The sequence below is a fragment of the Homarus americanus genome, unplaced genomic scaffold (genome assembly GCF_018991925.1).
Source record: "Homarus americanus isolate GMGI-L3 unplaced genomic scaffold, GMGI_Hamer_2.0 scaffold30108, whole genome shotgun sequence".
Taxonomy (NCBI): Eukaryota; Metazoa; Arthropoda; class Malacostraca; order Decapoda; family Nephropidae; genus Homarus; species Homarus americanus.
This window is the reverse complement of record NW_024748109.1, coordinates 10,622,141-10,649,042: the sequence shown is the minus strand read 5'-3', so window position 1 is coordinate 10,649,042 and position 26,902 is coordinate 10,622,141. Positions and strand designations below refer to the sequence as shown.

Here is a 26,902-nt window from a genome sequence, read left to right as displayed (position 1 = left end):
GATGTCAAAATAATTTTTAGAATTCGTCGGCAGGTCTTACCATGACCAGAACCGTATCGGTTATCCATGACAGAACAACCACCACGGACGCGAGAATCTTGGTATCTATCAACAACGAAAACTTTTATGCATCGACTAGATTCGAAACTTTTTCGTGACATCGATTTGTCTTAAATGTGCTAATATTTACATAAAGAGTTCTTAAATGATCTTTATGACCTGGAAAACACAGAGAACGATAATAACGTATAGCGCAAGCCAAGGCCAGACAGAACAGTGCATGTGGGACTACCTGAGCTGTGTTCCCTCCAACACCCCGCCAACCATCATCCCACACCCTCACCACCTCCACCGCTCGCCCTATTTGGTCCACCGGATCACTATAAGTATACTCATGGTGGCTGTTGGAGAGGCAGTGTGGTGTTGGATAGTGTAAGTGTGAGTGATTGTAGGTAAAGTTAGCCAGGGATTCATTTGAAGAAGGGAGGCCTCACTCCCGGCACATCACCAGTATGAACAGTCATGGGGTAAGTTCAGTACTATCATGCACTCGTCTAACAATGTTTTTGCACCCCTTGCTGGATTAATAGCACAAATGCCATGTCTTTATATTAATGTATTTATTATGAATATTTCTTAATTGCTTATTGATGCATATCTTTCCGTGTAAACCATATATTTTCACATTAGACAGAATATACTTTTATATTCATGATAACAGTAATTAACATGTATGTTACGAGCATATTCATAATTGTTAATTCATTATTTATGCACCACCATATAGACAATTATGATAGTGGGTTATGATAATATTGAAGCGACTGATTACTATGATAAAATATTGTAATGAATACTGTAAGATAATGTGGCGAGAGAGAGGAGAGGGAAAAGGCAACACGTAGAAATATCCATTGTATATCCCGAGGAAATGCTTAATTTTAGAGGTATTTTTCTTGGGGTAATCGTGGTTGTTGAGTCTCGGTTTAAATTAGTGACTTATCCCTTTCGCCCCACAGCTACTCACGTCACGTGATTACGGGTGTAGCGAGAGCTTTTTGATCAACATGACAGACTGGTGCAGGTGTGAAGTGTTATAATCGTGGTGCATATGTTATAAACCTGGTGCAACTATTACAATTGTGGTGCAGCTGTTACAATTGTGGTGCAGTTGTTACAATCATGATGTAGCTGTTACAATTATGGGCAGCTGTAACAATCATGGTGCAGTTGTTTCAATCGTAATTCAGCTGTTTTAGTCGTGATGAAGATTTAACTTTTGTGATGAGCTGTTACCAAGTCGTGGTACATGTGTTTCCCTCGTGATACACGTGTTACAATTGTGGTGCAGGTGTTACTAACTTACTAGTGTGGTACAGGTGTAACTGGATTGCTGTTAGTGTATAGCTGTGGTATAGTCGTGGTGCAGTTGTGGTACAAGTGTTATAGTCGCAGTGGTGTTATAATCGTGGTGCAGGTGTTGCGAATGTGGTGTGGGTGTTTCTAGTGTGGTGCAGGTGTTACTAGTGTGGTTAAGATATTATTAGTGTGGTTAAGATATTATTAGTGTGGAACTGGAGTTACTATTTGTGTAGTATTGGTGTTACCGGTGTAGTGTTGTGCATAGAGGGAGTGAGTTAGAGAAGGGAACAGAGAGATAGACTGGTGTGGGGAATGTCAGATTAGTGTCGGGGGAGAGTGGGCGCGGATGAGGAGAATGACGACATTTCCTGTGACGCATTTAAGTCTTCTAGCGTAAAGTCGTCTTTGAACTTTAACTTTGCCAAACTTTTCCAACTGGAATAAATTCAATTTGTCATATGTTTGAAAAGAAACATCAACCTATCCTATGTCTTTCTCACCTCCCTCAAACAAGAATTCTATCTTGTTTTGTATAGGCGCTATAAACGCTTTTGCGCTTCTCTTTGAGCAGGATGCAAGGGGTGCCCAATAAACTAGCCCTCTCGCGGGGCAAATCTGAATCCTGAATGTCTCCTCTACCCAGCCTGAGCCCCCTAATGGCACCTGTTATATTCAATAATGTACATTAATTTTATATCAAGGACTTATTTATAACCTTTAGTATCATCTGGATTAGTACACGTAATATGGTGTTAGCAAGAATGTTACCACAGTTATAACTTGTATTTATATATTTATTTATTTATTTATTTTTGTTTAAATATTACTTTTTTACATATATATTTCATAAGTATATCCATATTTTACAGTAGAGTTGATATAAGTAATCTGATAAGTGAGGGAAGCAATACAGCATGGGTTATGTTAATGCAGTGGTTACCAATCTAACCTAACCTATTTTTTTACTTAATTGTTAATGGTATTTAAATCGTATGCTACTTCTTCCTGTGACTTTTTTTTTCATTTGACTTTATTTCCGTTCACCGGGAAGTCACCCCTTCACTTCCAGGCTCAGCCCTCCCTTGGGCTGGGTGTAACGATGAACCTCAGCAGTCGTTGGGGCACATTCTTCTCACATCAGGGCAAAAGGAACACATATGCCTAGTTCTGATAGATAGATTGATAGATAGATATTTACCCAGTAAAATAACGATACGTCTACATTGGTTCAGCATTTGTGGTGTGTGTGTGTGTGTGCACGTGTGTGTGTGTACTATTTTATTATTTTTACAATTTATCGTCTTAAGAGACTACATTGTGGCAAAGTCAAATTGTAATTGAGCGAAATAATACTGTAGTTAAAGTGTATTGTTGTTTTGTTTGGTTTTTTATCCAGGAGAGAGAGAAACTTACCAGGTTTTACTATATAGGGTGTCCCAGAAATGCCTCCCTCCCTGCCTGCTCCCTGAAACACTGTGAGTTGGAGGGAAGCAGGCAGGCAGGGAGGGAGGGAGGCAGGGACATTTTTTTCTGGGACATACTGTAAGGTTACGTGATGTTATGTTGTCTAGCACACAGGATGGATGGAAACTCTAGGTGGTGGTTTTCTTATATAAAATATATTATATACAAGACAGTCTGGTGCTGGAGATGCAGTGTGGTGAGAAGCTTGCTCAAGAGACACGTTCACTGAGTAGCGTGTTTTAGGAGGTATCTGTGCAGGAGCTTCGTTAGAGATGTTGCGTGTTGCTTTCCTCCAGGTTGAATGAGAGCTGGAGGACAGCGAGGAGCTTGCTCAGAGGAGGTGTTGCGTGTTCAGGAACTTAGGGAAGAATGCATCTCAATGGAGAGACTGAGAGCTTATATACACAGCAGCCGGAAGTAAACCCGTGGGAACTCGCCGGTTGCTGGACTTGGTTGCTAGGGCAAACGTCGCTGGTGGCGACCCCCGTGAGCAGCTCGCTGGTTGCTAGGATACTGTAATGAGACAAATCTCACAAGAAGATTACATATAGGTAGAATATTGATAGTATAAGAGTATAAAAGAGAGGAAGACTTTGGTAGCGTGCTCGTGATAGATATTTACACTTATCATATCTTATACGTCAATACACATCTATTACGTCTTAAGGGCGACTTCTCAAACACCGCTTCGTTACAACTCTTTATTAATTACGAACATGACATGGACACATAAATAACACCTTCTATTGAAGTTACTAGGACATTATATTTACGTTACTAGGACATCATATTACGTTACTAGACACTCTGATTCTCGGACACGAACATGAAATGAATACACTTCCCACGTAAGTAACTCATCCCATGGAAAGCTCTGACAAAAACTCACGTGACCTAGGGGAGGCCTAGCAGGTGGTCCTGGGTTGTCTCTATGGGAGACTGCTTAGCTGGGCGCCGGAGGGAAGTCTCGGTCCTGACCGGAGGCGACCGGAGGCGGCTTGCCTCCGGCCCCTGACTTCTCTCGAGCAGGACTCGGGACGTGGTAGCTGGCCCTTCTTGGTTACAAGACACACTCTCTCTCTGTCTCTCTCTGCCTCTCTCTGCCAGAGGGAGGACTAAGACGTCCTATATATTGGGAGGCGAGCCGTCAGGTTGAGCCGATTGGGGGGGGGGGGGCGGCGAAGGGTCTCCTTACATTTGCCCTCGCTAATGTAGGGTCAGGTCTGGACTTCTTCTGCGGTGTAGGCCATTGTGTATATTGGGAGAGAGCCGGCCGGTGCCCCCTTACATGTATGACATGGGAGGGGAGCCTGGCTGATTTATAACCCTTGGTCAGCCGTGAGAGTTACCCTACACTTGACCTCCCTAATGTCGGGTCAAGTCTGGACTGTTTCTGAGATGTAAGCTGTGGTCTGACAACCCATCACTACACCTCCCGCCAAGACCAAAGCTTTCATGCTCAGAGCACTGATGACACATTTTAAGTAGACAGTAACATCATGTGCAGTATCTAATATAGTCCCTGAGGCGATAATGCATCCTTACATTTTACAAATTATAACACTAGAGATGTATGTTTTTCTACTGGCATAGTTTGATCTGACAAAGCTTACTATACCTCCCGCCAAGATTAAAGCTTCTATGACAGGAGAAAAAAAATAAAATACATACACAGTAAGTGAACATAGAGTGATCTAAAGATCCTTCATATCTAGCATAGTGTCCGAGGTAAACTTGCAAATCACATTCTACAAACAAAAACAGGTGTCTCATTGCCTAACCAGGCCGTGTCAAAATAAGAATTCGTCCCACTCAGTAGTATGTCTACAACATTGCATTTGGTAATACAAAACATTTATCAAATGAACTCATAGAAAAAGTGACTAATCTTTTAAAAAAAACATTCTTTGTAGTACATGTTAACAAAAATCAGAGAATGAAATACTTCAAAGTACATAAAAAAATGCTCCTACTTCACATGTTAGGGTGTTATATCTTTTTATTGTACATCAACAACATCAACAACATCAGTACATTTGTTGGGTCCAGCATGGCTCAAGTCCTCCATCCAGCTGGTATCTGAAAATAAGGAATGCCGGCAGCACAACAGCGGTAGTCGGTTGGTCCTTCTGATGATCCACCTTTTCATCGTCGACTTTCTTCTGATGTCAGCACAGGACGTCTTCTGCCTTCTTTCGTCACATAGCACGTCTTTCTTTCTTCAATACCACACTTTGTAGGTCGTGTCACCACATCTGACTTCTTCTCACTTCCTCCTGGTTTCTATAATATTCCAGATGATTTTTCTGTTCACCTGCGCTTCCTCTACGTGTAGAGCATTTTCATATTCCAGATGAATTTTTCTGTTCATCTGCGTTTCTTTATACATCTTCATTTTCATATTCCAGACGATTTTTCTGTTCATCTGCGTTTCTTTATACATCTTCATTTTCATATTCCAGACGATTTTTCTGTTCGTCTGCGTTTCTTTATACATCTTCGTTTTCCGTCATATTCCAGATGAATTTTTCTGCTCCATCTGCATTTCTTCTCTGCAACATCATCATTTTCAACATATTCCAGACGATTTTCTGTTCATCTGCCGTCGGCCCCCTCCGGCCGGGATGAAAGCCGGTCCACTGCTTGGGCTGTCGTCTCCTTAGATGACTGTAAGGCAGGTTCCGCGGACCAGGGCTCGCCCTCCGTACGTGAGTGTCGGCGAGACCAAAGACCGTCCTGTCTTACACCTTCCACAGTGGTGAATCCCTCCCTGGCTGGGCTCACCAGGGTTCGTTGTGTGGCGCTGCATTCCACACTCCTTAACTTCCTAAAGTAGAAAAATATAAAATCTTCTTAATCCTAGACCAGGGAGGACTTGAAAGAAGTGGGGTGGTGTGTGGCGGGTGTGGTGCTGCATTCATCACGCTGCATTCCTCACGCTGCTTCTTCTCTTCTTATATGTGCTGTGGTCGGATTCCGGCTAGCCATGGGGCGGTACTGTGTGTGACATTTGACAGAAACAATCCGAAAGGGATGATGGATTAGTTGGAAGTGTATCCGTAAAGAAAAACAAATATTTACTTTATACATTACGTCAATGTTTGGCAACTATAGTTTCCGTCACGACAATATTCTCATTAGGCTGGGTCGGGGAGTGAAGCTCTGCTCACTACATTGAATACTATTTATCACTACGCGTCAGAGTACACTACAAATCATACTAGCATAAAAACACACTGAGTGAAGCTCTGCAATTATCGCAATATTAAGTGACACTAACCACCAATTTCGAAGCATAACTCGCAGGACAAAACATATGGGGATTGGTGGTCACACTGGACGGTGTGAGGCGGGTGGAGGCGAGGCGAGGCGGGGTGAGGCGGGGCGGGGCGGGGCGGGTGAGGCGGAGTTAAGTGTAGTGGGGAGGACGGGTACGGAGGGTGAGGTGAGGATTAGGACAAGGAGGAGGATGTAGGTTGTAAGACATGTTAAGTTATAACAGTTAGTATAGACACAGCTTCTATCACTAAAACACAATGGGTACATTTAACACTGACCGACAATTAAAATGCGCTTGGGATACTGAGAACTTCACAGAACGTGGGGGACACTGAGAAATTATATTAAGCACTGAGCATATTCTGGGAGTGTTTTGCTAATAACAATTCGAGTATACCACAACGAGAGACATTGACTTGAGCTGTAAAGATGACACACTAGGACACTTTTCACACTACGACACAGGAATTCCTTATTACACACTTGTAGACAATACTTAAACTGAATTAAATGAAGGATGAGACAAGCCAGGTGTTATGGCTAAAATGAGGGAGGGCATGGGTTTACGTTAAGTACACTGTTACCAATAACAAGGGACGAGGAGGGCGTGAGTTAACGTTATAGTACACTGCCACCAATATAATGTTACGAATGTAACCACCCTTGTACTGCCTGCTTCGTCAAGATAGTTACGAGATTACTTCAAAAGATTCTAACTATCACTGTACTGAACACTAAAGGGAAGAGGCGTGAGTTTTACATTAAGTGCGCTGCCACCATTGTAATGAGACAAATCTCACAAGAAGATTACATATAGGTAGAATATTGATAGTATAAGAGTATAAAAGAGAGGAAGACTTTGGTAGCGTGCTCGTGATAGATATTTACACTTATCATATCTTATACGTCAATACACATCTATTACGTCTTAAGGGCGACTTCTCAAACACCGCTTCGTTACAACTCTTTATTAATTACGAACATGACATGGACACATAAATAACACCTTCTATTGAAGTTACTAGGACATTATATTTACGTTACTAGGACATCATATTACGTTACTAAACACTCTGATTCTCGGACACGAACATGAAATGAATACACTTCCCACGTAAGTAACTCATCCCATGGAAAGCTCTGACAAACACTCACGTGACCTAGGGGAGGCCTAGCAGGTGGTCCTGGGTTGTCTCTATGGGAGACTGCTTAGCTGGCGCCGGAGGGAAGTCTCGGTCCTGACCGGAGGCGACTGCCTCCGGTCCTCTCTGCCTCCTCTCGAGCGGGCCTGGTGGTGTAGTAGCTGGTCCTTCCTCCTTACAAGACACACTCTCTCTCTCTGTCTCTCTCTGCCTCTGGGAGGACTAGGACGTCCTATATATTGGGAGGCGAGCCGTCAGGTTGAGCCGATCGGGGGGGAGGGGGGGGCGGCGAAGGGTCTCCTTACATTTGCCCTCGCTAATGTAGGGTCAGGTCTGGACTTCTTCTGCGGTGTAGGCCATTGTGTATATTGGGAGAGAGCCGGCCTGTGCCCCCTTACATGTGTGACATGGGAGGGGAGCCTGGCTGATTAATAACCCTTGGTCAGCCGTGAGAGTTACCCTACACTTGACCTCACTAATGTCGGGTCAAGTCTGGACTGTTTCTGAGATGTAAGCTGTGGTCTGACAACCCATCACTACAATACTGTTGCATTGGAATGCTGCTACGCAGTTGTAGGGGAGAGATTCACTACAACACTATAAACTTAGTTACGATTTGGCAGTCCATATTTGGCTTAAAACGTCTGGGTTCATAAAATCAACGCCCAAGCAACTCAATGATCCGAGTCTGAAGTGATAAGAGCATTTTATTGATTTTAATGTGGACTGTAAACGCCTTAGTTAAGGACGTTCAGGTGACTGGCAAGTCGAAGGGAATGATTGAAACCCGTCTTTTGACGCATTCAATATTTATTGATGTGGTCAAAACCTGCAGAGGAGAAGGCGTTCATAATATTACATGGTGATCCATCTGATACATAATTAGTTAGTCTCACACAATTTTATCATAATTACAATCTATTAAACATACTGACATAACACAAAGTTCATAACTCTATTAATCTTAGCTTCGCTTCATTCTGCATTGTCTTATTACTCTAGGTTAGTCAACAATATTTCAGCACCGAGGGGTATGTCATCACTGAGGCCGTACTTACAAGTGCGGGTCAATGCAGATCAGTATGGTGTTCCAAGAGACAGCAGTATTGCGTAAATCGTTCCAGCACAAATTCTCGGACAGGAGAAGGCTGGTCTTCACAGCATCACTAGAGAGCGCGATCTGACTCATGGAGGGGCGGGCAGCACCGCCATCGGTTAAAGACAGTCCACTCAGCAGAACCAGGACTTGTCTGTAAACACTTCTACATCTGGCGAGGTCACAGGTCGAAACATTTAATGGCATCACACGCCAGCACTGTAGCTGAAGCCAGCGGCGATAACATGGACTAAGGATTCATATATTTATTTATGGTGACAGTAGACTGGATGTGTATGCAGTTTATACCCACACACCAACAAGCGTACTTGTAAGTTCATAAGTACAAAGTATTTAGAGTTATGTAATATACAGTATATGTTATCTTACAGTTCTTTGTGAATTCATTCATATTATTCTGTCACGTCCAAGGAATTGCGATTTACCCGCAAAACAGATTTTGTGAACACGAATTTTTCAGAGCTTTAAAATAACTGGTGAAGTGAATAATAATTGGGTAATGTACTGTACTGTACACACCTTCTGAAGAATACTGAAGGCTCGGTAAACAAGTTAACAGTAGATAGATTTTTTTTCTTTAATTCTTTAAAAGCTTTTGGCTGGTGAAGAAGCTCAGATTTAATGAACCTTTCGCCCCTAGCCGTCGAAATCCTAAATACATAAAACAAGAAGTTTACTGAAAGTATTATTGAAGACTTCTCTTAGTACAAAGTGTAGGATATTTTAGTGCTGGTTACCAATATAATTAACGATGATAGGACGATTAGGCCACGGACGTTTGGGTTATAGGTCACGACCCCCGGACGTTTAGGCCGTGAGCATGCTTCCCAGACGTGCCCATAGGTGCTCTTGACTTCCCGATCGTCCCACGAAGGTCCCCTCCTCAGAACCGACTCCCTTCAGCCGGCAAGTTTTTGCCAGCATGGGGAATCGACGTAAGCGCCCCAGAAGAGGTGTCCCCTCTCTCATTAATGCCATCGCCAACTCGCCTGGTCATAGTGAATCCAACACCCTTCAAGAGTCAGACCCCCAGTGATTATGACAATGACGGTAATGTTTCTATGGGAAACACTAGTCGGAGTGGAAACACCAATGCAACGGACCCTATCACCCTGCCCTCTGCCAAACAAGCAAGTAAGCTGAATCTCCACTTTCCCAAGGATTCATTGAAATCCGCCAAGGAACGGCTTAATTGGATGATGAAGTACTGCAGATAACAAGGTCCCAACATTCAATTCCGACAAGGTAAGAACCGGAACTTTATCAGACTCCTGAAGTCTATGAAACCCTTAGTACTGTTGGCTTTGACGGGATCGTCTTGGTGCCCCCCCCCCCCAGTAGACGCTGATGAATGTTGCCACATCCTAGTGAAACGATTCCCCCTATACGCTGACATCGAAGATGCGCGTGACTTTAATTCTGATATACTCAGTATTCGTCGACATTACCTGGGGAAAACTCCACAAGCTGCTGTTATTGTCAAGTATGCCCAACCACTGTGGAAGCCCACCCAATCCTTCCACCACTTTATGCAGAACCCTATCATCCTGGGCCTGCATTTTGTGTTATCTGCTCTCATTGGGGTCACACCTTCACTGCCTGCTGCCGACGTGATCGTCCCAGATGTCTCTTCTGTTCATGTAACCACAACTCTGCTTCCTGTGCCCAGAAAATCAAAGACCTTTTGATAAAGCCAACAGTGAAGTGATCCTTGAGGGTCTCACGCACGTTGATGTGAAGGGCAAACTCCTTACGTGGATTGCTGACTACCTCTCCCATCGATAGGCCCGTGTCCGTTTTCAGGGCCACTACTCTACGATCAGGGACCTTGATCTTGGCACGCCTCAGGAAGGTGTACTGAGCCCTACACTCTTTAATGTTCTCATGAACTCCAGCTGCCGCCTCAACGACATCTTTGCTGAGCGCGCCCTAGACGGTCACATCATAAGCTACGCTGATGATATTCTCCTCCAAATTACTACAGTGCAGCATGAACAACCTATACTCTCCACGTTCGCCCGGACCTGTCAAACACTCGGGCTAGTCATCTCACACTTCCGGCATCAGACACCGCTGACTCTGCAAGGACAAGACATCGATCAAGTACGCACCTACAGGCACCTTGGTCTACCCGTGCGAGCCACAACCAGCGTCACCACCTCCGCTGTCGCCGCCCACATCATCTCCCAGTGCCGCCAACGAACGAGGCCTCTCCAGTCCCTCACCCACGGCCTCAAAGGAGCCTCTGTCAGGGTCCTACGTCTCATGTACATTGCCATCGTCAGAGCTGTCATAGATTGTGCCTCTCCTGTCCTTGTAGTTGCCTCTCAGCTCGAGAAACAAAGCATAGAGAAAATCCAAAACAGAGCGATGAGACTCATCCTCGGCTGCCCTATGACCACCAGAATAGAAATCATGCAGCGTGAACTGATTCTGCTCCCCATCTGCGATCGAATTACTGCTCTCAATGCCATCCTTGGTGTTAATCTTCTTCGCAGTGAGCAACCGACTCCCCTGTCGCGGTCACTGAACTCACATCTTAATACCCTCCTGCGCCGGTCTGTTCCCATTACCTTTCCCTCCCTCTCTCAACACTGGCCCGTCCACACTGCTGCTGACATCCTGCGTTATCACCTCTACACCCCCTCGACCTCTCTCCCTCCCGAGTACACTCCCGCCTCTACCGCCGTGGACTTCCCCAAGTTTTGATGTTGTTGTCCACACCTTCCCTGGTTGTAAATCCACCCAACTGCGGTATAGGCTCAAACTTAACTGCCTTGAGCAGATTAACGATGTCGCCTCCTCTCTTACGACCTCCCATCCTCCTATCTCGTCTACTGTGATGGGTCTGTTACCACGCTGGGCAGCGCTGGGGCAGCTGTGTGGATTCCTGAGTGCCAGGCCCGCAGGAAAATCAGGATCCGCGACTGGGCCTCCTCCAATGACACTGAAAGCATAGCCATCCTCCCGGGCATTCATGAAGGGGCGACCTATGCTCACACTGAACGCCGGAACCTCCTTATAATCAGTGACAGCACTTCTGCGCTAGCGAGGCTCAAATCACCCTCCCCCTCCTCCCTGCCACCCAACACACCCTAGCCGCCGGGCTATAACAAACTGATGACATCCGTGTCAAGTTTATTTGGGTCCCGTCACATATAGGAATAACTGCCTGTGACACTGTTGATCGGCTTGCCAAAGAAGCGACACAGGAAGAAGATATTAAAGCCACCCTCGCCCTCTCCCTGAATCATCTCAAATCTCGCATACACGCCGCACAACGAGAAGCATTCGACGAAAATTGGACACACCTGAAACAACGGGGTAGCGTCACACTACGCCATTATGACGCTGTTACCGGTGACGACAACCGCCACTACAAAGAGTATCAATCCCTGACTCGATCTCAACAGATTATGTACATGAGACTGCGCCTGGGGTACAGGTACCTATGGGAGTACATTGGCTACCCTGAGCCTGGCTGCACTGTTTGTAAACTTTGTGGCCAACCTGACTCTTTTTTTTTTTATTATTATTTATTGGGCACCCCCCTACATCCTTGTGTAAGGTGAAGCGCAGAAGCGTTTACAGCGCCCAACAGGGAAGCATGCTAAGTTCATGCTTGCGTTTATGTCTCATGAGTTAAGGGCGTAGAAACCTGAAGAGTCAATGGTTTATGTCTAAGCAAGTTATTGGAAGCTCCAACAACTTGTCCCTGAATACGAATTCGCAACTTTCGATTTACAGCAGGTACCTTCATTGCTGCTAGGTGAACAGGGACCAAGGGGGGCTGGGAAGTGTGTCACACCCTCTTTCACCACATCCTCACTTGCCCTATGACCTCCTCCTACAGGTCCCCAGCCGTTACCAACACCTCTTCCCTCCCTGACCAGATATCCCTCCTCCTAGTCACAGGCCTGGCACTTGACATTATTAGGGACCTGCCACACTTTGCCATGAACAGATAAATTGTACCGGGAATTTTCCCCCCACACACTCATCATTCTGTCACTTTATATAACTTGCTGACAAAACCCATGACCCTTCAGGCTTTTTACGCCCTTATTGCAGGAGTCATAAAGGCAAGCATGAACTCTGCATGCTTCCCAGATGGGCGCTGTAAACGCTTCTGCGCTTCACCTTGCACAGGATGTAAGGGGGTGCCCAATAAACCCCTCCCCCAGATGGGCGCTGTAAACGCTTCTGCGCTTCACCTTGCTCTGGATGTAAGGGGGTACCCAATAAACTAGCCCCCTCGGGGGCAATCTAAATCTATTATGTAGGGTGGATTTTTGGGCCATAGAATTTTATGCATAATGGTGGAGACTTACACTGAGAAAAAATTCTGAAATACTACCATACTGTTTAATAGAAGAGATGTGTAAATAGTAAAACAAAGACATACAAACGTATTCAAACCGCTAAATTATAATCAGTGCTACTATAGTATGCGGTCTACCAAGTTGGAGTTGGTCTACCTGGTAGTTACAGTGTAGCATCTATTAACCCATCCTAACCTAATCTAACTTAATCTAATATATCTTAACACAACCTAACCTAACTTAATCTAACTTAACCTAACCTATTTTAACCAAACCTAACCTAACCTAGGTTAGGTTAATGGATGCTAGTGTAAATATCCCGGTAGACACAACTCCAGCTCGGTAAACCGCATGTTATAGTAGCACCTTATAATCTACCTTAATATCCCTGGGAACCCTCAGGTCAGGAACCTCCAGTTCATTATACATCACTAAGAAACATGTCAAGATACAATACGGATGGTATTGTTCATATATTTTAACTCTGTCCCGTGGCCCAAACGTCTGGGGGTCGTGTCTCATGGCCCGAACGTCCGGAGGTCGTGTTTCGTGGCCCAAACGTCCGGGGGTCGTGTCCCATGGCCCAATCGTACATCCACGATAATTAACAGTGGGAGCAGCGGCTGTTGGGTTGCCGGGTGGGTGACTTAGTAACGGACTAACTGCGGTGGCCTCCTCAAGGCCTCTCCACTCGGCACTCAGCCACCGTTACCCTCGCCGTCTTCACTGTAATCAATAGTTGAGGACATGATGTAAGACTTGTGTATTTCAGAAATTACATCAACAGACTTGGCATACTGGGTCAATGTATTTATGACAGATGGAGAAGATTTAGTTAAGTTTGTGGAAAAGATCAACCAATTGTAACGTAAGGTGTCATAACGAATTAGATTTTAATTGCATTTGGAGACGCAGTTTGGTTGGGAGTTGCGTTTCAATATCAACCCATTTATTCCGTTTAAAAATATTCTATGCTCAAGCTGGTACAAGGAAAGGACACATTACAAGTGTTCCTCGAAGTATTTGATTACCCAATTAAAATCTTTTTATGGCGTGTTATATCCTTATCCCTGGAAAATATGCAGTAGTTAAGTGTTTTATGTAATCCTCGATAATCGTTAAAGTTTCATGTTGATGGACCTACGATATAAATTGTAATCTAGTTAATAGACCACACACACGCAAGCTTAACACATGCACTTAATATAGGTTTTTAGAACTTTGAATTAACTGACAATTGATGGATCACTGCACATGGTACTCTTAGTTCCAGTGCTAGACAGATAAACAAAAACATTCAGTGAAATCGACAGACAAGCTTAAATGGTTATAAAAGTACAGTGCAGATACAGAAGCAATGTACAGTACTTAAACAGTGCAGGTACACAAACGACATACGTATACAATGTGCTTATGCAAATATTGTATATATACTGCAGGTATACACTTAAAGAGTATACATAGTACGTACAGTGCAGGTAACATTGTACGTCTCGTTCAAGATTCTTCGAACACTGCTGGAGACAGCTGGCAACTCAAGGCCGTTTGTTTACTAGAGTACGTAGTATAATATAATACGAAACAACAAAGCCCAACCATTAAATTAAGCAACGGGGAAGTAAGGAACCAATCACCTATCACTTTTACATTTATTCATAATTTGTACTACATACTATAGTAAACAAACGGCCTTGAGTTGCCAGCTGTCTCCAGCAGCGATCGAAGAATTTTGAGCGAGACTGTACATTACAGTATTTTTTTTTACGGGGATTAGCCCACCGTATTGTCAATACAGTAGTAAGAGAAACAATTGAGACCCTGCAATTGTGTGTAACTGAGGCAGAAAGTCAGATCAGCAACCTGGGACTTGGTCACAGTTTTCGTGATGCCATATGGCAGCAGGGTCTACCATTAGACAATACATTATGCTTCCAATACCTTCCCAGGCGGTAGTACAGGTATACAAATAATGAGCACAACAGAGCAGGGATAAATTACATATACTTTACATAGAGCAAATATAAAAACAGTATACATAGGCAGTGCAAGTATACAATGTATATAGACTGCAAGTACTGTATACAACATTCATAGTGTAGGTATGCACTGGTAAACAGTATGTCCGTACTACAAAGAATTGCCTCATTTGGTAAGCAGAATCACTAATCTTTAAATTTAGTTATATTTATGGTAATATATTACAGGTATTACTATTTTATTGGTTAGAAGAAAATAAAACAAAAAGATGGTTACCTTCCTTAGTTATTGAGTATGCTGGTGATCCATATACTGTATAGTGCATCGAGTGATGGCTAGTAGTAGTAGTAGTAGTAGTAGTAGTAGTAATAGTAGTAGTAGAGAGGCACTGGAAATGACATCATTTGTTGAGTCACGCACTCTTGAATTATGGAATGATTCACCACGCGCGGGAAGTGACACTGCAGGGGGTTGGAGGGTGGGAAGAGGGGACTGGCGGTGGGGGTGCTGAAAGGGTGGGTGGTGGCGTCTAATATTAGAACACCGAAGTAGAAAAGATACAAAGAATAACGTTAATACGGATAGGAAGGAAATTATATAATTATGAAAACTATATACTGTACATGTAATGTTAACAACGGCTCAGCCTATCTGTGGGTTCAACCTTTGTTGAATTTACCCGCCAGCCACGCCCTTATTTCTGAGGCGGTGGATTGTACGTTAGGACGTAAACACGGGCGCACCCAGTAATTGAGTAGGGGGGTTTCCAAATTATTGAGAAGTCTGGCAAGCGTAGCGAGCCCTTTCAGCTGGGGGGCGCTGTAAGTACCCCCCCCCCGGAAAATGTTTTGAAATATGACCAATATTTGACGCCATTTGCACTGAATCTTAGGAAATAATCTGAGGTTGAAGATGGTGTAATTTAGCATCCTAATCTTTGTATATAGACTTATATTACAGGATAATAGAAGACATAGCGTTGTTGAAGGCTGTTTGATCATGTGTTTCGACCGCCCGAACGGCTAGTAAGCTGATGAATAGTGAAAAAGAAAACAGCTAAAAAAAAATCAAGAGCCGTTATGACACCATTAGTTTTCGTTGAAAACCCATATAAGATTTTTATTCATCCTGTTGATGAATGCTCTATTTTATTACTAAAAGATGCAAAATAATAGTAGCTTTTAATATAAAATACTTAATGGTATAACGATATTAAAATTTGAAATCCCTTCAACGATATGCAATTATCCGGACTTGAGGAACATTCAGTGAAATTTCGTCTCGAATCTTTATTCTGGACTGGATTAAGAAAATGCAAACCATTTAATTATTTGCAGTTCTTTGTACGAATTATAAAATAATTTTTTTATGTAATAATAATTTTCATGAAGCTTTAAAATTTTCTGACACATTGGCGCCACTTGTGAACCAATGAGAGCGTTCTCCATTGTGCGTTGTTCCAATCAGAGGGCGTTGGTGTTATGACGTCATGGGTGGTATATAAACCAGGAGCACGGAAGATTTTTGTCAAACCGTTGAGGAATCGCGAGGGCAGCGTTTATAGTTCCTTGTGATCTCGGCAGAGGTTCGCGTGTAAGACTTCCCTTACAGTAACAACATGGTAAGTTAATACTAAAAGTTTGAAATCTATATTTTGAAAATGGTGTTATGAAATAAGTGGTTTGGTTGTGAAAGTGAAGTGATATCTTTGTACTTAATTTTACACAGTGCAGGTACTGCAGCCGTATTGACGGCAGAGAATCGCGCATGCGGACAATGCGGTACAGGGTTATTCCTTCCGCTTGGGCAAAACGGTTGGGTTAGTCAGAAAGGTCATACTCACATGATCTGGAAGAGGCTCACGCCTGTATTATTGTAGTTTCCATTTGGGACTTATTTACGGGTTTAATTATTTTCCTTCCCTAAAGTTTTCGTGTTGGCCGTTGATTATTATCCGTGGCGCCATATGACCATGGTTGTCATCGGGTCTAAGATAGGATTCATAATTCATTCTCTCGTATTGTAGTCCGCCCACACATTAGGCTGCCATGCCAATAGATATCGACGCATCTTGCAGTGCTGGCTGTATCTATTTTTTTGCGTTAATTTTAAAGCGGTAATGTTTTCGAAAGTGGAATTGGCGGTTGACCAGTGTGAGGGAGAGCCGGGCCGGCGGACGAAGACCCCCCCCCCCTCCCTCCCCTCGTTGGAATTTCCCCAGCACGTGACATGTTTTCCGTTACCATTTTGTAAGAAATACGTAGTATGTAATTGTTCAGTTTAACGATTACTTAAATGGGGAAATACTCGTTTAGTGGCTGTGGCTACATTTTGTCATGATAATAGGTTTTGGGAGCAAATGAGCTTATTTTGTAAAATTAAGTATTTTTTGAAATTTTTTAACCCCTTTGCCAAAATTTGAAGGTCACTTAAATACGCGAAAAGCCTATTCGCAACCATTTCAACTTTCAAATCACTTGAAACCTAACCTCCATGGATAAGCACGTCACGGTCGACACAACCGGGGGACTTTTCCTGAGAGCGGCTGACTGTGCATGGGAAGAATGTAGGTTTATTTCTGATAACATTTTTACTCCTCTCCTTTAATACTAATTTGGCCAAGAAAAGACATAACTTTCTTTGTTGCTACCCTTTGTTACATACAAACAGGCTCATGCATGGTTTTAAATTAGACAAATTTAGATTTAGGCGTGAAATAGGTAAACACTGGTTTGGAAACAGAGTAGTGGATGAATGGAACAAGTTACCAAATATCATCATTAACTCGAATACGCTGAATTGCTTCAAACATAGGTTGGATGCTCATATGAGCAATAGGGGTTGGGTGTAAACGGGACTGCCCAGTATGGGCCAATAGGCCCGCTGCAGTTTCCTCCATTCTTATGTTCTTATGTCCTTAACGCCATGTATGAAATAGGGGGTATATTATGCCGCGTAAGATTTGTGACTCCTCAATGATCACAGGTTGTGGTATCAAAAATGGCAATTATCGTTAGTCGGTAAAGCCAAGAAGTGAAATAACTGCGGACTTACCTGTTGTGATTTTGTCGGAAAGTTTAACTTTAAATCTTAAATGCAGAAGTCCGATGTTATAGCAGATACTTGTCGACTACAAAAGTGCAAGTAGGTCGTGGCTTAAGTTTACAACCTTTAAATTATATAAGGGGAAAATATCACTTGTTCCAACAAAACGAATTTGGGATTCGTTAAAATTGGTAATTTTGACAATTGTAAGACATCAATTGCATTTCTGGCGCAAATTACGTATAAGCGAGATATTTAACATTTTCTGTATGAAAGTTTACCTTTCACTTTGTTGCCACAAAATGATTCTCTTGAATTTTAGAGAGAGTATTTCACTAATTGCCATTAAACGAATTTCGGGAATATTATAGTTGCGGTAATTTTGACAATTATAAGACGCTTATTTAATTACATTTTCAGCGCTAATTGCGTATAAGTGATGTACAGTATTCAACATTTTATTATGTACCGGTATGTTTGAAAGGATACACCCCATTTCGTTACCAATATCAAGTCCGTTTCGTCACCACTAACAGTCTCTGGTATTAATGAAAAATTGTTATTATTTTACACGAATATAAATTACACATGTATACAGACGATTCAAGAAGTATTGTATTATACATGAATATTAATTATTTAATAAAGAAAACGATTAAAACATTGGTAAGTAAACAAAATACAGAACAAATGAAGATTTATTGTTATTACTGTACATGAATATTAATTGCTTTATAAAGAAAACGATTCAGCATTAGTAAACAAAATACAGAACAAATGAAGGTGATTTGGCACGGACACACAAGTCACCGAGCAGTGAGACGATTGCAGGCGCATTAACAATATTTTTATTTTATCTTCGTCTTTTAATAAATTGTCTTGGTGTTTTTTTTAATTTTCTATCCCAAGCAACAGTTATTATCGTGTTTATATTGATGGGAATGAACGCGGTGGCGATATGGGCAGACTGTAAGTGGTGGTACACACCCAGAATATCGAATGACTGGAGGGTACCCCGGGCTAGGTTCAAAATTTTCTCCTGTGGTTTTTGGTGATTGAACACTTGTACCTTAATTTTTATAGCAAATCTCTATATTCTGATATATGGGGGAGGTCTCTCGGAAATGAAGGTAAATTTTGTTCATAACCCATGGGAAAAGTTTCAACTTCGATTTTGTTCAGTGACATGTGAAAGGTAAATTTTCAAACACAAAAAGTTTTTAAATATCTCTTTTATACGTAATTTGCGCCTGAAATTCCTGTGGAGAAAAGTCTTAGAATTGTTAAAATTACGGAATGCCACTAAAATTTCCAAGATTCGTTTAGTGACAAAAAATGAAAAATATCATTACAGTGCATCCAATACCTAAGAAAAAATCTTTAAGTAGACACTCCTGTAACAATAAAATTGCCCGTATCGATTCGAGAAACAGGCCATCGAACTTCATGTTTTATTTATTTATATATATATATAATTTTTATTTTATTTTTTTTGTGCAATAGTGTTTAGTTAGCTATTTAGTTTCGATCATCCTGGGAATTTTAGGAATTTAGGTTAGGTTAGGTACAAACAGTTCCTGGGTTCTGTGGCAAAGTTAGGTTACATTAGGTTGGTTTGGTTAAGGTAGGTTTGGACATCAAAATACAGGGATGACAAACTAAAATTTCACCTTTAGTCGTGCCGTTTAAGTGTACTTTTGTCTAAAGGTAAGAACTTGCTGGAGTAGACCAAGCTGTTAGTTCCATGTTGCTGTCATGGAGGTTGAAAAGTAAAATGATTCGATTTAGTAATGCATATGGGTTTTCTTGGTTGGGGGGGGTACTTGACAATTGTACTAGGGTTATCTCTGATATTTAGATATTCAAGATTTTAATTTGTGATTTCTCGTACCTTTCATATTCTTTACAGACAGGCTTGTGTGAGTTGTGTACTATAGTTAGTGATGAATACCGAACTAGTGCCTTCATAACTCGGTTAAAATAATGCATGCAAGATATAGGTATGGCAACTCTATAACCACAGTCTGTCAATACAGCTGCTGTATCTGCATCCAGTGTTAAAGTAACATACATTATGTAGAAATGAAACTTAAAAGTGTTTTTATTTACAGCGTGAGTGCATCTCCATCCATGTAGGCCAGGCTGGTGCCCAGATGGGCAATGCCTGTTGGGAGCTGTACTGTTTGGAGCATGGCATACAGCCTGATGGCCAGATGCCCTCAGACAAAACCATTGGTGGTGGTGATGACTCTTTCAACACTTTCTTCTGTGAAACTGGTGCTGGCAAGCATGTTCCCAGGGCAGTGTTTGTCGATCTTGAACCTACTGTTATAGGTGAGGATATTAGTGCTTATGCATTCACACTTGTGCATTTGCATACACGTGTGCATTTGCATACACGTGTGCATACATTTTCTAACCTAACTATAACTGATACTACATAGTTTAAATAATTTTTAACATGTTTTACTGTAATCTTAAAAATGTTGGGAGGCTGTGTTCAGTACTAATATACATGTCCAGTCCCCTACAGAAGTCCTATTGCCTATCCTGCTGTTCCACACACAGATTTCAGGCTCTTGAAACTTAGCAGTAGACATTATTTTCCATAAATGTTTATGATTCATTTGGGGTTTGTGGTTCAGGAGAGGTGAGAGTACTATTGTGGGTGATTGAAGTTGATAAAAAAAAGATTGCGACTTCTGTTGTCATGGTAGGGTTACCAGAATCCTTTGTCCATTGTCACAATGTTTGGGATGCACCTATTAATCCGTATTGACAAGCAGATAGTATCGGTATTTTACCGTTTAATCGGTATCGATAAGGTTCGTATCGGCTGATATTCTGTACATAGTGTTTGCCATGTAAGTCAGGGGTAAAATAAGAATTATTCTGACCATGCCAAGCTAAACTCTTAATTTTGCAGTAATACTGTACAGCTCTAACATATAGAATATTATTGCAATCATGTTTGGACCAAGCTGGACTGGTCCAACTTAGTCTTTTAGAGGGGTCTAGAGGGATCTACCGGTAATTCTTAATATTCTTGGTTAATTGCTGTTCCTGAATAGCTATAGGGCCAGCAATATCAAGTTTGTTTTAAAACGGGTGTTGATTATAGTGAAACGATGATTAACAAAAAACCAACCTTACGTTTACAATACAGATCTTGAAGTAAGGGTGGTTAGACGTTTCCTCCTATAAGACCAGATTAGAGTTTAATATTATACTTCAGGAGTATGTGTCTTATAAAAAAAGCGGTTGGTGCATCCCTACATATTTTCTTAACATAATTTTGTAAGGATAGTTTTTTGTTTCACTGCACAGTAGCAAAAACAACTCTGCGGGTGGGGGCTGATATGCAACAAAATTCTATGCGTGACTAGTGGCAGCCCTCATATACCAAAATTTATCATCCATTGTCTCGTATTGTTTCCCACAAAGTATGCACAGATAGTTGTTTTAGCTACTGCACATCTTTTTCTTGATTGAAGGCAGTTTACCAGGCCGTGTTGCAAAAGCACATGCAATAAATTTAGGGAGGTGAAGGCAGTTTACCAGGCCGTGTTGCAAAAGCACACGCAATAAATTTAGGGAGGTGTTGCACTACATCTTTAAGTTGTGCAACTCCACTGTCACTTGAGACTGCAACCTTTACTGTATAAGCATTTATTTTTGATGTGTGATGGTGGACAATAGATAAATTAATTTAATTCCAAATAAGCCAGTTGCAAGATTGATGTTTTGGTGGGGTACAAAATTAACTTTAAAGTTGGTATAATTTCATTGCACTTAAATGTGTAGTTTCATTTGTTGAAATGGTTACATTCAGTGAAGTAAATAAACCTGCACCATAATTCTTCTACAGAATAGATTCAGGACTATCCTTTTGCTTGTTTTTAAACGACTTTTTAATACTTCTAGTAAACCTTATGACATGATTACATTATTCATATCCAAGGAATGAAATTAATGGCAATATTTTGCTGCTTTTCAAATTTTAAACCATTCTGGGCTTTTATCATACTTTGTTTACTTAAGAAATTCAAATTGGTAAGCACCAACAGGGTGGAATTAACTTTTGTGATAATATATTGATTTAGAGGTATTGTTATTGTGAAGTGAATGTTGCTTTGGTTTTAAAGCTCGCCAGATAGAATGCTATAAAACTTGAACCTACACTCTTAAGCTTTTCATGCATTCAATGTTATGTGCTTGTAGCATCCTATTACTGTGTAATGGAAATCCAGTGTCAGTAATTCCCATTTACCGATATTTGACAAATTATACCCTTTCAACGCTAACCTGGCCCAGAAGCCACGCCCTTCTTGTTCAAAGAAAATTCAAATACAAGTATGTTCACAATTGGTAAACAGTCCTGTTATTATCTAAAATAATATCTGGACTCAAAATGAAAACGATTTCAAGGCATTAGCACTACAGGGAGGATGTTAAAACATATAAAATATATATCTTATAAGGTCAACAAATACACGCTGCAGGGGCGGGGGATAAAAGGCTCGGGGGAACCAATTGGCTATATGTAGCTATAGACGTGGGGTGTGGCTTACGGGCCAGGCTAGCGTGGAAATACTATGGCATTAGTAATTGCGTTGACATGGTTAAACAAGGTATTTTCTAAATTAGGGCAAGGTCACTGAGCATAGTATAATAATTACAAAGTATTGCAATTGTGGGAGGTTCAATTAAATAAGTTTCATTATTTAAGTGGGTGGTACGGTATTTGAAACTGCCATGTCAGTTTGTGGTACCCTTGTTAGGTTCTGATTCTGAATAAAACTGGCTGGATAATTATAAAATCCTCTCGAAGAATGCTCTAAGATGGACCATAACAAGGTCCATAGTAAACCTGAACATCAAAAAAATTGGTAATGCTGTGGCAAAACTTTGTTCCGGCACAGTAATTTGTTTGCATTTTGATTGGATGTGTAGATTTGGCTTAAAAGAAAGAAAAAAAATCTGTTATGTACAGTTGGACAAAAGTTCGCTCCCTCTGGTGAAACAGACCTGGGAATTAGTCTCCTAGCTGACTTATCCCGACAGTTTCATCTCATTTGGAGTAGATGCTGCTTCATTTTGGGAGGGGGCAAAATTTTGACCCGACAGTACAGTAGCTCAAATTATCTTTACAGAATAAACACTCCTGTTGTCTCTAGGATTGCCAAAATTTTACATCTGTTATATTGTAAAACAATTTTGAGTGACTACAGTTCATTTACTTAGTGGCCAAAGGAAGGTCAGTGGCCTGTGTAAGATCCCTCCATTGTTCTTGATAATTTTATTGAGGAATATTTTGAAGCCCAAAGCTTGGGCTAATAGGCCATTTTATTGGTAAACTACCATGTGTGAAAAATATTTATCATTCTGCAGGATAACTTGGTCAGCTTGTAGTTATGTCCTTTCATGTTGGTGGTGTGCAACACCCCAGAAATGTTGTGGGTTCATGTTTGCCATCCCCTTCAGGATTTTGAAGGCTTCAATGAGATCTCTATTGTGCCTTGTCTGAAGGGCTGTTGGTCCTACTTGTATAATTGAGATGACATAGTCCTGAAACCACCAATAGTCATTTTTTGTTGCACCGTTTCAGGGGATGTTGGATCTTTCTGGAGGTAGGATTTTCATGCTTGTAATCCAGACTGGGACATACTTGAGATTTGTACAGTTGAAGTGTTTTCCTATCTTTGTACATGTATTCTCAAAGGTATACTTTGTAATTCCCAATTCTATATACTTTCCTCACTACCCCCCTCCTCCCCCCCCTCCCAACTTTTTGCATTGACTTCAATGTGTGCTCTATTACCATCTTGCAAAGTTAAAATGTTGTTATTTCTTCATAAAAATTTTGTTGCAGACAAATTTGATCATATTTAAAGTTTTTATGGGTAGGTTGTAATATTCATAATTTATCAGTTTTGTCAAGTTACTGGTAACTGCTGGGGGGGGGGGGGATAATAATAATTTACAGTATGTACTGTACAGTGCTTAAAAAATTAATTTTTTTTCCCAACTTTTCTATATACTGTACTGTGAGTAGGTCTGTTCCTTCGCTGTAATACCCTGTTTATGGTGGATATCTCGTTCGCCACTAATGGATATGTGATTAATTGTTCTACTTTTCACTCTTCTTAATGATGACTGTTGGCTTAGGCCACTGTTACTAAACCTTTGGGTATTTCACTCAAACCAAAAGTTTTTATTTTCCCTGATTTATAACAGAACAGGTATACAAGCATTGATAAAAGTACTGTATTGACAATAGACCAATAAAGCAATTGGCTTGTTTACATGAACTGTGTAAGTGGTTGGGACTGATGATTAATCTTAGAAAAAATTGACTAGCACCACACTGCACTTGAATGATTGATGGTATTCCCCCCCCCCCCTACATGTGTTAATCCATAACTCAATTCTAGCTCAGTGATTATGAAATTGGTAACTGCTGTTTATCGAGTGATTTGCTTACCTCTGTTAATTCTTTCCACTAACCTCAATTATTCCCTCTACAGATGAAATCAGAACTGGTGTGTACCGTCAGCTGTTCCATCCTGAGCAGTTGATCACTGGCAAGGAAGATGCGGCAAACAATTATGCACGTGGTCATTATACAATTGGAAAGGAAATTGTTGACATTGTACTTGACCGCATCCGCAAACTGGCAGACAACTGCACTGGTCTTCAGGGATTCCTAATTTTCCATTCCTTTGGCGGTGGCACTGGCTCAGGATTTACTTCTTTATTGATGGAAAGGCTTTCTGTTGACTATGGAAAGAAGAGCAAGCTAGAATTTGCAATTTACCCAGCTCCCCAGGTAGCTACTGCAGTTGTTGAGCCCTATAACTCTATTCTGACCACTCACACAACTCTTGAACATTCGGACTGTGCCTTCATGGTTGACAATGAAGCCATCTACGACATCTGCCGCAGAAACTTGGATATTGAACGACCCACCTACACCAATCTGAACAGGCTGATTGGCCAAATTGTTTCCTCTATCACAGCTTCTCTTAGATTTGATGGTGCCCTTAATGTGGACCTAACAGAGTTCCAGACTAACTTGGTGCCTTACCCAAGAATTCATTTCCCTCTCGTTACATATGCCCCTGTAATCTCTGCAGAGAAGGCTTACCATGAGCAGCTTTCTGTATCAGAGATCACAAATGCCTGCTTTGAACCTGCCAACCAGATGGTAAAGTGTGACCCCCGACATGGTAAGTACATGGCATGCTGTCTTCTCTACCGTGGTGATGTGGTGCCTAAAGATGTAAATGCTGCTATTGCTACAATCAAGACAAAAAGAAGCATTCAATTTGTGGACTGGTGTCCTACAGGCTTTAAGGTTGGCATTAACTACCAACCACCTACTGCTGTCCCTGGTGGAGATTTGGCTAAGGTATCCAGAGCTGTGTGTATGCTGTCGAACACTACTGCCATTGCTGAAGCTTGGGCTCGTTTGGACCACAAGTTTGATCTGATGTATGCCAAGCGTGCATTTGTGCACTGGTATGTTGGTGAGGGAATGGAGGAAGGAGAGTTCACAGAAGCTCGTGAAGATCTTGCTGCACTTGAGAAAGATTATGAAGAGGTTGGTGTTGACTCTGCTGATGCAGAGGGTGAAGAAGAAGGGGAAGAATATTAAATGATTTGCATGAATATCCCCCAGCATTCCATATTCAGAAAGATGTAATAAAAACAAATCGATAAATTAATTAACTTTAATTTTCCTTCACTTGTGTAGATTAAAAAAAAAATACGTATTGAATGTAGGTTGTCCCTAATGAATTGTATGTTGGAAGATTGTTCTGTATAGTAAATTGAATGTGAATTTGATGAATTAGACTGGTTTGATGTTCAAGAATTGGGGGGGGGGTTATTAGGGATGTAGTACAGAAAATGAAAACCTTGGCAAAGTGGAGCCAGGAGGACCTAAAAGGGTAGAGAAATTAAGATTAAAATGGAAGTTTAATAATTAGGAATTAATGGTTGCCTATTGGAAGTTTGTGAATGTTTCTTGTCTGAACTTTGTCGTGCATTAAGGGTGTTGAACTACCATTAGGTAATTATGGTGACAAAGTGGCAGTGAAACTGTTGGGGTTCTTGGTCTAAATCAAGGAATATTAAGAAATTGAACTTCCATAATCTTTAACCCCAAGACTGGCATTATTGTAGGTGGGGAGAGCAAATGTGTTGCTTAACTTTTCTAATTATTCCGCTGCTGTAACAACATTGTAGAGGGGATGGTTAGTTACTGTATCCCATTGCTGCACCATTTTGTGGGGTAGAAGCTTTTATTGCCAGTACTTCCACAGTAGTATATTTATTTTCTGGTTTGTCTGGGAAGCCCTTATGGTAATTCAATATTTAATCTTGTAGCTATTAGTTTGTTACATTGTCAGCAACCAAAATATTGTATCCGAATATACCATATCACATTTAACCTTGGGAACACTGGTAGCCTGGCGAAGTCTGACATGTGGATTCTGGTATATTTGCTGGTACAAATATATGGGAGAAACCAAGGCAAATACTGCAGTGACAAATGTGTAGGTGCACTGCCCTGCATAACTGAGGTGCAGTAGTGTAGGCAAGAAGAATTTTGTTCAATAAATTCAGTAAAAAAAAATTATGGATATATCGCCTATTTTATTCACAAAGGAATGTAACTGACAATAATATTGATTGTGTATTTTGATAAAATTTTGGGTAGCAGTGGCTTTACTCCGGCAAGTACAGTATAAGAAAAAAAACCCCATTAATGCTGGCTCCTGAAAGTATCAACCTGCTCCAGTGTTGGTCAGATCTGGGCAGGTATACACAACTTTTAACAGTTAGCAAACCGTTATGGCTGACACTAGTAGTACATACAAAACTTTTAAGGGCCTTAATAGTACTGTTAAGTTAAAAGACCTCTGGAGCACTTACCGGGTAAGTCCCGTAACAGTCTTAATTGATACCATGGCAAACCAACAGCGGCAGCAATGCATTTATCGGGAAAGGAGAGAGATATTTAATGAATATATTGTGTTCCCTCTATAGCAGAGATCTTTCTTGACTTGGACAATACTGAGGATCGGCGTGTCTCGCATTGCCACTGACCTCTGCCCTCCAGGAAATGCAGCATTGACTCCTGGTGATTTTCAGCCATGCCCTCTGGTTATTTTTTGTTAACCACCCCA

General features: G+C 41.4%; 1 protein-coding gene across 2 annotated transcripts; it reads left to right on the top strand.

Moving 5' to 3' along the window:
* Positions 1-392: 392 nt before the first annotated feature.
* On the top strand, positions 393-25,435 carry LOC121880151 (tubulin alpha-3 chain). Of its 2 annotated transcripts, none has more exons than XM_042387241.1 (3): positions 393-527; positions 19,820-20,042; positions 24,236-25,435. In XM_042387241.1, exons 1-3 carry the CDS (start codon positions 513-515, stop codon positions 25,363-25,365), a joined length of 1,368 nt encoding a protein of 455 aa, XP_042243175.1. In that variant the 5' UTR covers positions 393-512; the 3' UTR covers positions 25,366-25,435. The 2 variants fall into 2 exon arrangements, with proteins under 2 accessions (XP_042243175.1, XP_042243176.1); XM_042387242.1 differs by lacking the exon at positions 393-527 and adding an exon at positions 16,141-16,284.
* Positions 25,436-26,902: the final 1,467 nt, after the last annotated feature.